This window comes from Mytilus californianus, unplaced genomic scaffold (assembly GCF_021869535.1).
Source record: "Mytilus californianus isolate M0D057914Y unplaced genomic scaffold, xbMytCali1.0.p SCAF_7, whole genome shotgun sequence".
Lineage (NCBI taxonomy): Eukaryota > Metazoa > Mollusca > Bivalvia > Mytilida > Mytilidae > Mytilus > Mytilus californianus.
Genome location: NW_026262723.1, coordinates 40,984,005 through 40,999,264, shown reverse-complemented (window position 1 = coordinate 40,999,264; position 15,260 = coordinate 40,984,005). Strand labels below are relative to the sequence as shown.

Sequence of the window (15,260 nt, the reverse complement as noted above, 5' to 3'; positions counted from 1 at the left end):
ATATTTGTTTTTCGTTCATTATTTTGTACATATATTAGGCCGTTTGTTTTCTCGTTTGAATTGTTTTACATTTGTCGATTCGGGCCTTTTATAGCTGACTATGCGGTATGGGCTTTGCTCATAGTTGAAGACCGTACGGTGATCTATAGTTGTTAATTTCTGAGTCATTTGGTCTCTTGTGGAGAGCTGTCTCATTGGCAATCATACCACATCTACTTATTTTTATACATAACGTAATTGATTATAAGCGGAATATCTAAATTTATTTCAGCACAGATATCTTCACATTTCCGTGAGACTACCTTTTCATTCAGACATTTATGTAATAATAATAATATAATAATAATAATAATAATAAATTCTTTATTTAAAGAGGGTAACTCAATAAGAAGTAGTCTAATTTTCATTCAGGCCCTCAAACAAAATACATGTATACAGTTAACATTCATACATTCATACATTAAAATACAATATATATTACTAGTATACAATATATATGTCGATCATTAGGTTAAGAAAGTTATCATTTTATTCTATACAAATATTTTTTGACATTATTACACATCAATGTGTTGATAATGGAACTATGAAGTATTTGAAGAAACATAATTCAAAGCGTCAGCTCTGGAATAACCTCATCGGGTACGAACAATACTTAAATTTTGACAAGCATAATAAAATGTTCCTTGGGAGAATAAAACAGAAAAAAAGCCGAAACAGAACAGCCACCTTTGTCTGAGAGAGTTCCTAAAACTATAAATTCAAATAACAATGCATATTTAAAATCAGACCACTACCATACCAATTTCAATATCGAAGCAATTACGCATCTGATTTGTTATTAGTCTACAAAGTCTGCATGTCATGCAGAGACAGTAAGTTTCATGTTTTAGTGTTTACATCAATTGTTTGACGTTGTAACTATGTGGTACCTCATTGTTAATCTCTATCTTATGCTTATCTAATTGCTATTTTCATAGGAATTATTTCAATTAATAATGTAATATTTCTTCAAATTTCAGTCAGTTCACTTGTTGCCAGCATTCTGTCATTGACATTAATAGCATGCGACAGATTTTTTGGAGTAGTGTTTGCCATGAAGGCACATATTATTGAGAGAAAAGCTCGACATAGTATCATTCTCGTATGGCTTTTCGCGTTCGCCTTTGCTTCGCCACTTCTGGTCTTCAGAACATTGCATCAAAGACAGTGGAAAAACCATTTGGAACAATGGTGTGATGACGAATGGCCTTTAGTTTTCAAACATATGAAATATGGTCAACCGGTTTACCATCAACCAGCAAGGAAAATCTATTGGACAACTTTATCAGTGGTTTTATTTTTAATACCAATTCTAGTTATGGCCTGTGCGTACACAAGAATCATTAAGACTTTATGGGCAGCAAAGACTCCAGGAGAAAGAGTGCCAAAAGATATCACAGTTCAAACGAGAATGAAAAGAAAGGTAAATATAAAATTCTAGTATTGTTCCAAACTGTCATTGTTGTTCAGTTCAGTTTAGGATATTGTTATAGTTCGGCCTTGAGCCTTATTGAAGAGACATCTATTGTCGAAATGTGCATATGGTGAAGTAAAGTGGTTACCGTTAATATTATTAATACATTTCTTGACAGTGACTTTGAATACAAGATGACTGCACATACTTCTAAAGATGTAAATTTGGGAATTCTATTATTTCAAAAATATAATCAGAGGTCATCTGTTATTAAACCATTTTATACAATATCTTAGGAATCATAAATTCTTGACAGTGATTTTGAATACAAGATGACTGCACATACTTCTAAAGATGTAAATTTGGGAATTCTATTATTTCAAAAATATAATCAGAGGTCATCTGCTATTAAACCATTTTATACAATATCTTAGGAATCATAAATTCATACATTTCAACCTTTCTTTTCCCTTTTATAGAATTTGGAGTTTTAGCTTTTAAAACTATTGTTTTTTCAACGCCATCAGTTATTAAACTAGGGTTTATGGCAACTATAATGACAGGGAAAATCAAGATACTATATAATAGGAGTTTGGATTAGAATAAAATCGCTATGTTTGATTAGTGGGTGACTTATAAGTTCACTGCAGGGGTGATATTTACTCGGTCTAAGTTGAAATTGATTCTTTGTCAGTTTCATTAATAATTTCTTATCTGAACGTGTAAATTCATTAGATATGCTGGCATGTTGTCATTAATGATCTTCTGTATCCGATGTTTGATTTACATCTAAATTTTAACAGTGAAAAGCAATATCCAGATAAAACCATAAACGACTTTTTATTTCGATTAAATGCTTTAAATTGTTTCGCCTTTTCATGCATTTTGTTTACATAATAGTTTCATATTTTCCTATGATTATTACTGATAAAGTTATTGTTAAAACCTATTAGTATGCGATATTGTTCATCAACATCTATTCTTTCTGCAAATGTATTATATGTGAAGGCAAGTTATTCTTATGATTAATGAATCAGATTTGTAATCACTCCTTAGAGGAATACATAATAAAATTTAGAATGGTATCTTACGCATAAAATGTTTTGACTAATGCAAGGATTTTTTCTGTATTATCAAAGTTATTCAAATTATTGATTTGTCAGTACAATTTAATAAATTTTGATCATACACAATAGTTATAAAATATCATGAAACGTGTCTTCTTAAAGTATTCTCGGAGTCAAGAGATAAGTACAAAAAGTGAAATAACAAAAATACCGAACTAGTGTGGTCAGCAAAACCCGTATGCAGTTACCTATTAATTATATGTTCACTAACATATACAACATATACAAATGTATCTGAAGTACAAAAGATCACACGACAAATTGTTGTACGAAAGGAGAAATGTTGAAGATTTGAAAATATTTTCAGCCATGTTTACCCCTTTGCAAGGTTCAAACTTACTCAAGCAAAATTTACCTTAGACGAATTTTTCTGTGCTTTTCGGTCTCATTTGGTCATTTAGCTCCTAACAGTTTACGTATTTGTACATCTATTGCTTTGAAAAAAAAAGTTAACGTTTGAGCGTTCTCGTGAAGGTTATGGAGAGTACTTTTCATTATATGATATAAGGGAGCTGCCATTTGATTTTTATGGGGGGGGGGGGGGGGGGGGGGGGGGGGGGCTAGGATGAAATTTGAAAAAAAATAGGCAGGACAGGAGTTTTGAGTAAAAAAAAAATGCAGGATGAGACACTTGCAAAAAAAAAGGCAGAATGACAATTTATGTAAAAAAAAAGGCAGAATGACAAATTATGTAAAAAAAGGTCAGGATAAACCAAAAAAAAAAAAGGCAGGACCGAATACAGTGAAAAATAAAAAGACAGGACAGAGATTACAACTAAAAAAAAAAATGGAGGACAAAATTAAAAATCAAATGACAGCTCCCTAAACCAAAAGGAACAACCATATACATTTGATCTCTCCATGAATTAATTTTACAAGTGAAAAAAGTTCCACAGATATAATGTCATGACCATGAAATCAATTCCTAACCTAATACCGTTGTCTTTGTCGATATGTAGGAGACAATGAATAACCTTTGAATAGAATTAAACTTCTAGAAATTTCAAATATAACAAAGAACTATTCAATAGATCGGGTTTATGTTCGTAGATCGTCATTCACATAAAAGTCACAAAACAAAGCGATTTACCGCTACTAAAACATATGTACTAATAACTCTTTGTTATCTTTTATTTGAATGAAATCTCTTATTTTGTGTTTTATCCGTAAAAGGAACTGTTTGTCTATACACTTTGTTGACTTTTGACATAATTATAAGATAGCGTTTCACATCAAATCGTAGTTTTAATGCACAAAACAACAATCTATAATTACATTAAGTCCGATCGAGCTATCACGGCAAAACTAATCAGTCTTAAAGGCTTTTTCAACGTACCATCTATACATCTAAATCAAAGTATAATCTTATATGTACAAATCATACACTCTTTTAAGATTGGCTATTTTATCAAACGAAATTTGACACGATGTGTTCCTCTTTGTTATTAAAATGTTGTCAATTCTCATTAATGCACTAATATTTCCCTTGGTAGTTGATGTCACTGATAGTTAAATTGATGCACAGTAATTGACAAAATTAAATATGAGAAACGACATCGTATGATAATCTTATCTTTTTTTAAAAAATATGTTTTAATCAATTTATAATTGATTGATTGATGTTTGTTGGACGCCGAAGGAACTTATATTTGATGCATATTCAGGATGAGAACAAATCAACTGGGTAAGTTTTGTAATGTTGGTCGACCTGAAAAAATGCAGGCAAATTAAAATTTAAACTTCCACTGAAAAAGGGGTTAATGCAAGTAGAACGGTGGCAGATATTTTGCATTGCAACAAATCGAATAGGCAAGTTCTACACTGTTGTTCAACCATGAAAAGGTGTAATTTTTATTTTCAATGATAAAGAGTATTAATGTAAGTTGAACTAGGTGATGGGAGGGGACATAAATTTATCCTTGCAACAACCCACACGTTCCATCGTGTTAACACATCAATTTAAGGGACGTGACTGCGTGTTTATACATCCCGCTCAGCCAAATATCACAAAATTTAGTTTACTTTCATGTGGAGTAATTTAAGGCGGCCGTTTTTCGTTACCACAATCAACTCTTAGTGTATTAAAGTACCATTAAAGTACATTCACTGATGACTGCTATATCGTGGTAAATGAACAAAAGTATCGGCCTTATAGCTTTATTTTTGATAAACTGGATATTACTTTTTACGTTATCAATATTTAAATTTTAATTATAATTATTCTTGAGAATCGGTATCTATGATCAAGGAAGAAGACCCATCTTGTTATTGAATATATTTATTGCAGCTGCGTTTCAGCATGCCTCTTTCATACAATATGTTTGTTTAAAATATCAAACCTTTGAAATTTAAGACTATCTTAATGTCAGTAGTAATATCATTTTGGTCCCTTATAGATTAGAAATTGTTATTGACTTGTTTTTGTCATGTTTTCTGTTCTAAAATTCACATTAAGGTCACGGACGGTTGGACAAACGGTGAAGTGTAGGGAAAACATAACGAGTAGCAACATATTAAATCTTTGAATTTTATTGTTTTTAATTAAACAGTGGTAGATAACTACTTTCACATTCTTAAAAACTATATTTACTTCCGGTCTTAATGTACATGATGGAAGGGAGTAAAATGTTACTTGAGTTAATTTCATGTTTAGCTATTACAGTATTTATGCGTTGTTAAAATAATTAACAAAAACGTTACTGGTTGTAATGCAATATATATTATATCAAAATGTTTATATCATTTAGAGACCTTATTGTTAAAAAGTAGATCTTTTATGTCCTGTTCAATTTATTTAAAAAAAAAAAAAACTCTTTTTATCACCCACCAATCATTCTGGCGGGAAGATGTTACGTTGATGTCTAAAAAAGCCAAAATCAAGTCAACACTCATTATTACGACGGCGTAGGATTGTTATGAAAAAAAAAACCGATTCAGTGCACATAAATAAAATAGAAAAAAATGTAAAAAATTAAATACAAGAACACCGAACAATAAGTAAAAAAATTATAAAAATTGTAAATAATACATAAATAAGATAGCAACAGCTGCATATTTTCTTCGGTCTAGACTTTTATTGCATGGACAGCTAAGGGATTAAGTAATTTTGAATTGTTTTATTGTAAAATGTCTGATGCAACATAACATAAACAAATCATTTACAAAACCATTTTGATTTTCTTATTTCAAGTTGCCGTTTGAAATAATGGCGTATGAGTTAGAGTTAGAAATTCTGGATTAAGACAAAACAAAAGTGATACATATGCATACTAGTTTTCAAAGACTCGGACTCATATGGCCAATAAAAAGATGGTTCTCGTTAGAGTCAAAAACTCAAGATTGATTAGGTCACTTGAGTAGGTAATTGATTGACATAAAATTATATCAACAACCGTTTATAGCAATATTTTGAACTGGTAACCATTGTATTTTAGCCTTATTCCTAAACATATAACCATTCAATGCGATCCATGGTAACAGTTATCTGTCACGATTTTCAAGCCGGGTTAACATTAATTTTATTGAATCTGTGTCCATGAACTGCAAATACATAAGACCTAATCTAATTGTTCCTATTCCAACAAGGATAGGTTTCCGTAATGTCTGGCTTTGCTGAATGACGATTAACCCATAAAGTTGATATGTGAATTTGATAGAAAATGTAAGTGTTTCTAAATTTAATTTTGACAAGTGAATTATGTTCTCTGTTCGCCGTTAATGTTATTCTCATTACAACTAAACTGTTCGATATCTAAAGTACCCAGTAAATGGATTAAAGTATACTTCAGATTTTTCCGTTTGACGTTCCTTAGTTAAACAAAACTTTAATAGATAGATTAGATGAACAAAACTATTAGTATGTATTACAATACAGCATCAGCTTACAATGTACGTATATCGTAAAATGCATATTATATAAAAAAAGAAGATGTGGTATGATTGCCAATGAGACAACTCTTCACAAGAGACCAAATTAACAACTATAGGTCACCGCACGGCCTTCAACAATGAGCAAAGCCCATACTATAACCTTTGTAAAATGTTAACATATAGAGTCAATATAAGAACAACACTAAAAGAAAGTCAACATTTTTTGTCAAATGCAAAGGGTTTTTGCCTACGTCTATTTTTCTCTTATTTTGTAACGTACTATCAGACTTTTATCGCAAGTAGTCTAACAGCGTGAAATAAGTAAGAATTGTTTTGGGATAAAGTTGCCTAGTTTTGAATTGTTTATTGGAAATTTTGATTTACTCGTGGTTTCTAAAGAACGACAGCAGACACAATATGTGTCTGTCTGTCAAACTACCTGACATTTGAATGAAAATATAGCTTAGTGCCGTCATATTTGCATGACTACATGTTATATATACTTTAACCTTTAGCCTTTTACCATGAAACCCTGATGCAATTATGTATATACATGTAACACTGCTATACCGTTTTTGCATAACATGGGTTCAACGTTATAAAAAGATATTGACAGTATTTTGGGGACTTATCTGGTAAAGGTATATCTGATGTTCTCATTTGCTGCTTTGCATCAAGGTTTCAAGGAGGAACATACTTACATTTCAGGTTAATGTATGTAAAAGTATGAGTAAAAACCATAACAGGGTATTTAAAGATATACTTGTATCACCTGGTTAATGAAGTTTGGGGTTAAAACATCATTAATTGCTCAACAAATCTTGTACCTACAAATTAACAACATGACTCATTTTGAAATAAACGTTGGCAGCAGATTCCCAGAAACCAAACTAAAAGAAACGAATTAGAGCAAACTCATGGAAAATATCTTGTGTGGTTTTCGGAGGCGTTTTGTAATGTTATTTTTTATAACTTTTAACACTCACTCAAATCTATAAAACTTACATTGACTCCGATGGCCATAACTGAAAAGAATTTTCTTATGCCAGCACCTTTTATGTTACATTACATGTTCACCGCGGCCCATCTTTATAACTTTTGCACATGAACGATAACTTTTCGTATGCGTTGAATAGGGTATCGCAAGAGACCAACCTATGCATGTTGTAAAGTAATTTTTATAGAGTTTAATAATAATGTAGGTTTCGATTAACACGAAAACTGATACGATATTTAAGACATAATAAGTTAAACATGATTATTGATAAACTATTTTAGATATAACCAAAATGCAAGTGTTGTCAAGTTTAGCATATTCCCACTCGTAATTCATGACATAGGTTGTCTTACAGATCCGAAGAGTTGTCTTGCACATCCAAAGAGTGCTCATACGTTTCATGTCATCATTGTTGAGCTGCTAACTTAATATGAAGTTATTATGCTCAATTATTATTAAGACACGCGAGAGGAAAATTTTACATCACACGTTACGACTCACCTCTGTTAAGCTGCTGTCCAAATATAAAGTCGTTCTGTTCAGTGGTTTCTTAGAAAAGTGCGACGAAAATATGTGTTTGGCAAGGTGATAGTAGTATAGCTCCACTTTAAGAGTAGTAGAGTGGGGATATATCATATAGTATTTGGACCGTACGCGTATGGTCATTCCCATATGGGTTATACTCATATGGTCTGACCATATGAGTATATACTCGTTTGGTTTCTAACGGGCCGGACCATATGAGTATTTAGACCATATAGGTATTTTTCGAATAAATTAAAACTTTCTTAACGAACACAGCTCGTCCTCTGAAACTAAAGTTGGCACAAGTTATTAACTGAAATCCTTTATCTTTATTGTCTGAATCTTGGTATATTTTTTGTCTTGCCTTCGCTAACTAGAGTCAATTTTAAGCATCTTTATCCTGTCGATAGTTTCGTTCGTACGTGAAACCACAGGTGTTTGGGGCATGGACATTTTGTTCTTGTCCCCGGCGTTAAGTTTAATTTTTACTCAATTTCTTCTAATTGCCACATATTTTCACTTAACTGATGTTTTCATTCTCTTATTCATACGAGTGGTTTCTACATAAGAATAGAGCGACAGCACGTATACACTTCTGTAATTGTAAAATCGTATAAAGAAGGAGCAAAACAAATTGAATATCTGAAAATAATTTGAATTTTTTAAGAAATCTTAATTTACAAATTGAAATACTAAAGTTAAAGAAAATAGGAGGTTCAATGCTCCAATTGCTAATGTGTAAAACAACTGACTTTATTTAGTTATTTTCGGAGTCGACATATTGTGTTTCGTAAAGACAAATTAATAATGACCATGCAAAAATGCTTCTACTATAATTCTAACTTGTGAGTAAAATCATTTTATTTCATTAATCGCGTTACAATGATTACGAAATTATTATCTAAGTCAAAATTTCATTTTTAGAAACTCTTAATCCCTCACACCTTGAAGGGTTATGCCTTCATGCCTTTACTGTTCAACGTTCGTCGTAATACTTACCCTGACCATATGAGTATATACGCGTGTAGTCCAAATACTCATATGGTCCGGAACATATCTGTAGGAAAACATAGAATTTATTTGTACGAGCTTTGGAAAGAGATATTTTCTCTTGTTTCGTAGCGATTACAAACAATTTTATATTTTCCTACAATGTACGAATTAATTGTTTTATTCTGCAATTTAACACATTTACGCTTAAGCGCTAGGGTATAGTTTTTTTTACATTCCAACCGTTGAATTTGTTTTCAATGAAATCAACGATTTAAACGCGGACCGCAATGAGGAACCGAAACTGAACTGTGACGTAAATAGCAATTTGAATATAACCAGTCGCTCACAATAGAAGTGCGATACCAGGAGACTCTAAACGTATGCTAACGTGTATCGCTTCATGTTATCTGTCACGTTTTATTTTTATAGTTTAAGGTCGATTGCAAGATAAAATGAATAAAGCATGATTACTAATATAATATTTTAGATATCATAAAAGTTGAGCATTATTATTGATAAAATATTTCAGATATAATTATTTAAGCATGATAACTGATAAAATATTTTAAACATGACTAGTTTAGCATGATAACTAATAAAATTTTTAGATATGCATATATAATAGATATAAGAAGATGTGGTACATTGTATGAGTGCCAATGAGACAACTATCCATCCAAGTCAAAATTTATAAAAGTAAACCATTATAGGTCAAAGTACGGTCTTCAACACGGAGCCTTGGCTCACACCGAACAGCAAGCTATAAAGGGCCCCAAAAATTATATATAAGGCTGTAATGAGATGATATTAACCCACATCTATGTTTTTTAATGCGCAAATTAAGTGTGATCGACATCAACCAAAGATTTCTCACAAGCAACTGATATACATTGCAGTGAGGTTCGAGCTTTTGAAACGTGTTGGAAATCCTCACTTTGAGAAGAAAAACAGTAGTACAATTTAAACAGTGATCCTGTGCAAGTTTGTTTCGTGATGTGCGTGAAGGAATATGCTTTGGTTTTTCTCTGTTATCACTAATTTTGCATCATGGCTTAATTTTATTGATGTTCTATACTTGTAGATTGTTTTAACCTTGATGCTCATCATGATTATCTTTGCGGTGTGTTGGGTGCCACTTCAATTCACCATTTTGTACTCTGAATACAAACCAGAAAAAAAGGTAACGATCATTAGATTTCACCACTCTAGATGGTATTTTTATTAAATGTGCTAGGTTTACCCTTGAACGTTTGTATGTCCGCCCGTTCATCCATATGAACGTCACAAAATTCTATTCCATTTTCTAACTTCTGTGTGCCTCCACCAAATGTTATGAAACTTGTACACAATGCTTATTACTACTAAATACAGATCAATTTCGAATTAAGATGGCGTCACTCTCACTGTTCTCAAATTATGTCGTCCATTTATAAATGAAGAAATTGCTGAATTCGAAGTAAATTCGACTCTTGTATATTTACAAGCGGGGGCAACTGTCCCGTGAACACATTTAAAAAAAAATTATGAAGAAAAGAAAGCGTTACAACAAAAAGTAAACTTAATTTATTGAATTATCATCACTGAGCTTTTATATATATATCGAAATGAAAGGGAACAAGTTATTTCAAAAATAAAAGGGAAATGTAGTACTGGCATCATTTCGACAGAGAATGTGCCTTTGTTTAGACTCCGATCTATTTTGAGTTCAACATAATGGTATTGACATTTGTCTTTTTTTTGAAGAGCGAATGTTCACCTTTAACAATATTTAGGATTTTCGTGTTGTTTGGATGCCTTTTTACAATACGTCTTCTTTTCTTCCGGAGCTTTTTTGACGTTTCACTGGTTTTTTTTTAAATATTAATTTGATAAAAGTCATAATATTAGCTAATAGTGGCCTAATAATCGCAAACTATTAAATATACTACAAGCTTCTAGTAAGTCACTTACGATCAAATTATGTAATTTTGTAAAAGCTGCATAGAATATTCGATCTTATATAGCCTCATAACTTTATATGTCATTGTATTATAATACTATTGTTCTCTGCTGTCTATTCATGTTTTATATTATGTAATATATGTTGTTAATTTTGCCATAGCATGTCTATGCTTTTGCAATAAAGATTCAAGATTAGCTGATTTTACAATTTAATATGCACACCAACTTTCTGAATGTGCCTGTCAGGAGGCTGTAATTCAGTGATTGTCGTTTGTTGCTGTATATCATATTTGTTTTTCGTTCATTATTTTGTACATAAATCAGGCCGTTAGTTTTCTCGTTTGAATAGTTTTACATTTGTCAGTTCGGGGCCTTTTATAGCTGACTATGCGGTATTGGTTTTGCTCATTGTTGAAGGCCGTACGATGACCTATAGTTGTTAATTTATGTGTCATTTGGTCTCTTGTGGAGAGTTGTCTCATTGGCAATCATACCACATCTTCTTATTTTTATATTTTCTTCAGTTAAATTTTATCTAAAAAAAAATAACAAACAAACATATACTGTTTATTGAATAGGCAAATGCATATTTAACTCCACTCAATAAATTTTACTACAATAAGTATGCTGTTGCATTTTATTATTATCCCATTGACGTTTATTATTCATTTAAACATTTAAAGCTTTATTCTATTACAGAGTTTTTTTTTCTTTATTCAATAAATATTTGGTATACAACTCATAGACGTCTAATGACCATCTAAAGCAAAAAAGTTGAAACTATCAGAAATATTGCTTGTTCATTCCGTTTGAACAGGTCCTATGCCTTGATAAAAATTGACAAGTCCCTTGTTTTTGCCTTGCTTTCTTCTCTCATAAGCTTCTTTGTCATTATATCATGTGATATTCTGTCTTATAGTTGACTAGAAATAGAAATAATGTCATACAAGGACCTTCCATCCGGGAGCAAAAAATAAATGCTAAAGAAGCTGGTCTGTTTGGTTGTAAGAGATGTAGAAATACGTATCAACGTTCGGTTAGAATGGGAATGTTAAATCAGACGCTTTATAAGCTGGTATCTTGGCGGAGTTCGTATAGGGACGTTAATAAACCAACTTATTTGAGGGTTAATTAGGTGTCCTGTTTCAAGACAAAAGCTGTGTTAATAATGTTATATAAAATGAGACGCTTACTCTGTCGACACCCCCGGTATCACTCCTTTTATGTGCTCAGTTTAACCAGCTATTTCATCAGTTGTTTCTACTCTGTTTGTATACTTTAAATTAATTTGCGTGATTTTACCATCGGAAACAACTGTTTTCTTATACAAAAATGTATTCATCTGAGCTACCACAATGCTATACTAATATGGATAGAAGAAATTTCGAGATATACGCCTAAGTCAAGACCCTGTAATTAAGTGGTTGTCATTGATTGTTGCCTGTCTTATATGTTTTTGGTTCATTGTTATTAGTATAAATCAGGTCGATGTTATTTTTTTAATTGTTTATATTTTGTAATGACATATCTTTTCATAGTTGACTATACGGTATGGGTTTTACCCTATAATTGTTTACATTTCCCCCCTTTTTGTCCCTGGTGGATAGTTGACTCATTGGCAATCATGTTATATCTTATTTATATTACTAATATGCCGATTTTCTTCAAGTCGTAATAAGACGGAGATGTATTTGAAATTACCCTAGGAGATTTTTGTATTGATAAGTATGACTTAAAACCGTGATTCTCTTACTTGTTTTAAATATAAGAAAAGACTATAGGAGCTTTCTGCATGAGATATGTGTATGAATATGTGAAAAGCTATAACAAAAAAACATTAAAGATATTAAAAAACATATTTGATATGTCAATATTAGAAAAATAATCTATAAGGAACCTAATTAATAGTTTCGTATATTTATCTGTTTTTCTATTTCCCATTTTTTGTTATAAGAAAATATACGAATCCACCCAAATGACCTCGATTTGTTTCCAATTTATATCTTTCTTACTTTATAACATTGCCATGATAAGGCTGATATTCAAAATGTCATTTAAGGATAAGAATCTTGTTTAAATGAATTGCTTCCTTATTTTTCTAAGATTTCTATATTGATACGTATGAATTATGACTGTGCTTCTCTTACTAGCTTTAAATGTAATAAAAGACTATAGGAGCTTCCTGCATGATTTATGTGTATGAATCCGTGATAAGCTATTACAAAAAACATTAAACATTAACATATTAAAAAACATATATAATATGTCAATATTAGAAAAATAATCTACAAGGAACACAATTAATGGATTCGTATATTTATACGTTTTTCTATCATTTCATTATTATGTTATAGGAAAATATATGACTCCATCAAATTGACTTCGATTTATATATTATTTTTATCTTTCTTAGTTACTTCATTACGCTGACATGAAATAGCATATGTTCATTCCTGTAACAATAACAGAAAGTGACAGAAGAATGCCATCAATATTTTAAACATTAATATAATATATGATAATTTCTTCTAACTACATGACGATTTATAAATGGGTATTGTATTGGCTTTAAAACTGAAACGTCGAATGAACACTAGTTTAACTAAACATCAAGTTAAACGAGAAACCTGAATGTTTTTATTATTTTTCATATGGAATAGTTACTCATCTACAATATTGTATCTAGACTTATCAGTAATTGTTCTTTATTTTGAAATCAAATAACATGTTGAAAAAGTTATTGTTTATTTTAGCTTGAACAATGGTATGAACAACTTAGTTTCTTTGCGCATGTTCTTGCCTTTGCCAACAGTTCAATAAATCCAATGATTTATGCCGGTTTTAACGACAACTTTAAAAAAGGTAAGATTCTGAAGAGTTTGTTCTCTGGTTGATACGGGTGTGATATTGAAAAGCCATACACTGCTCTTTATTGATTCTATTACCTTTTAATGCAAATAAAGTAGAAAATGCAGGATTTGTTGCTCGTGCTGTGTGGATGCTGTAGAATGTGTCCCCGTGCTTGTAGTGTATGCCCTTATACTTTACAGCTATGGGTATTTGCTGATGAGAGAGCTGTCTACTAATAGTTTGCATTATTACCTTTTTTTTTTTGTATTTCTTTAAATTCAAATTTATGCACATCCACTTCATTTGAACTTGGGTTGAACGTTGTCTCATTGACAATCATACCGCATCTCCTTATTTTCTATATGGGACTAATTATTTTTCTTCGGGTTCTTACTTCGTTTTTGCATTTTGCTGACAACGCCTTTTTTGTATGATGGCTCGGGATTTATTACAAGTGTGAATGTTTGCAATCTATGCAATGATAGAATTCCCTGCACCATAACTCGGTGCGTTCATATTTGGATTTTTACCAGTACCAAAAATGCTAAAGATTGGCAATGTTATTTCTTCTAAGTTCTGTTAAATTATCTTTTAGTCGAATATGCGTTATGTACTTTAGAAAAAAACAGCATGTTTTAACTGCTTAATTTTGCAAAATACAGCGGATTTGATAAGGTTTAAAGTAACACTCAGAGCGCAATATGACAAATTACATCGTTTTTGAAACATATAATTGAAATAAGGATGTAAAGGTTGTCCGAAGAGCTGTTCTTCAACCTGATAGTTACTTCAACGTGATCTATGCTAAAACGCTTTTCATCCTATAAAGAGACCAAGACGATCTCAAGGTTTATTGTAAGCGGTACCTACCAATTAGTTTTTTGGGGATAAATCAGCGACACATAAAAATGTACACAACACGGTCATTCAAACAAAATTTAAGGAAAAACTACACTATGACCAAAAGAAGAAAAACTTATAAATAGAAGTAAACGAACCCCATTCAAAACAGAGGTAAAAGATACAAATGGGACATTCAAACTCATAAGTTGAAACAAACTGACAACGCCATGGCATAAAACGAAAACGATCAAAAGACAAACAACAGTATAAAAACCTTAGCAAGAAAACTGAAAACTGAACAACACAAACCGGACTTAAAACCGGGGTGATCTCAGCTGCTGCTGAACGCTAAACATATCCTGTTTATATGTGGTCCCGTTATGTTGATTATGTAAGTACAAACCCAGTTAGACTGTTGAAGAACTTTCATGCAGTTACTGTAAATATTGTTTGTATTATATGCTGCTATAACCATGTATTCTAAGCCCATGTGCCCGAGATGCAAGTGCAAAGGTCTTTTTCCAATAAAAATAAATTTTGCTTATAACTGTGAATTATCAAATAAATAGCATATACATCATTTGGAAAGGCGACACATTTATGACGGAAACTTTTGTTGGGGAAATGTAGAACTTCCTAATGATGCTTCATGTGTCAA

The 15,260-nt window shown here is 31.5% G+C and overlaps 1 protein-coding gene across 1 annotated transcript in view; it reads left to right on the top strand.

Moving 5' to 3' along the window:
- LOC127708420 (QRFP-like peptide receptor) overlaps nt 1-15,260 on the top strand; it is a 70,028-nt gene that overhangs the window by 48,350 nt on the left and 6,418 nt on the right. The window contains exons 2-4 of the mRNA XM_052213291.1: nt 1,023-1,465; nt 10,050-10,148; nt 13,663-13,771. Of these exons, the coding sequence (XP_052069251.1) occupies nt 1,023-1,465; nt 10,050-10,148; nt 13,663-13,771 (651 nt within the window). The remainder of the gene's footprint in view (nt 1-1,022; nt 1,466-10,049; nt 10,149-13,662; nt 13,772-15,260) is intronic.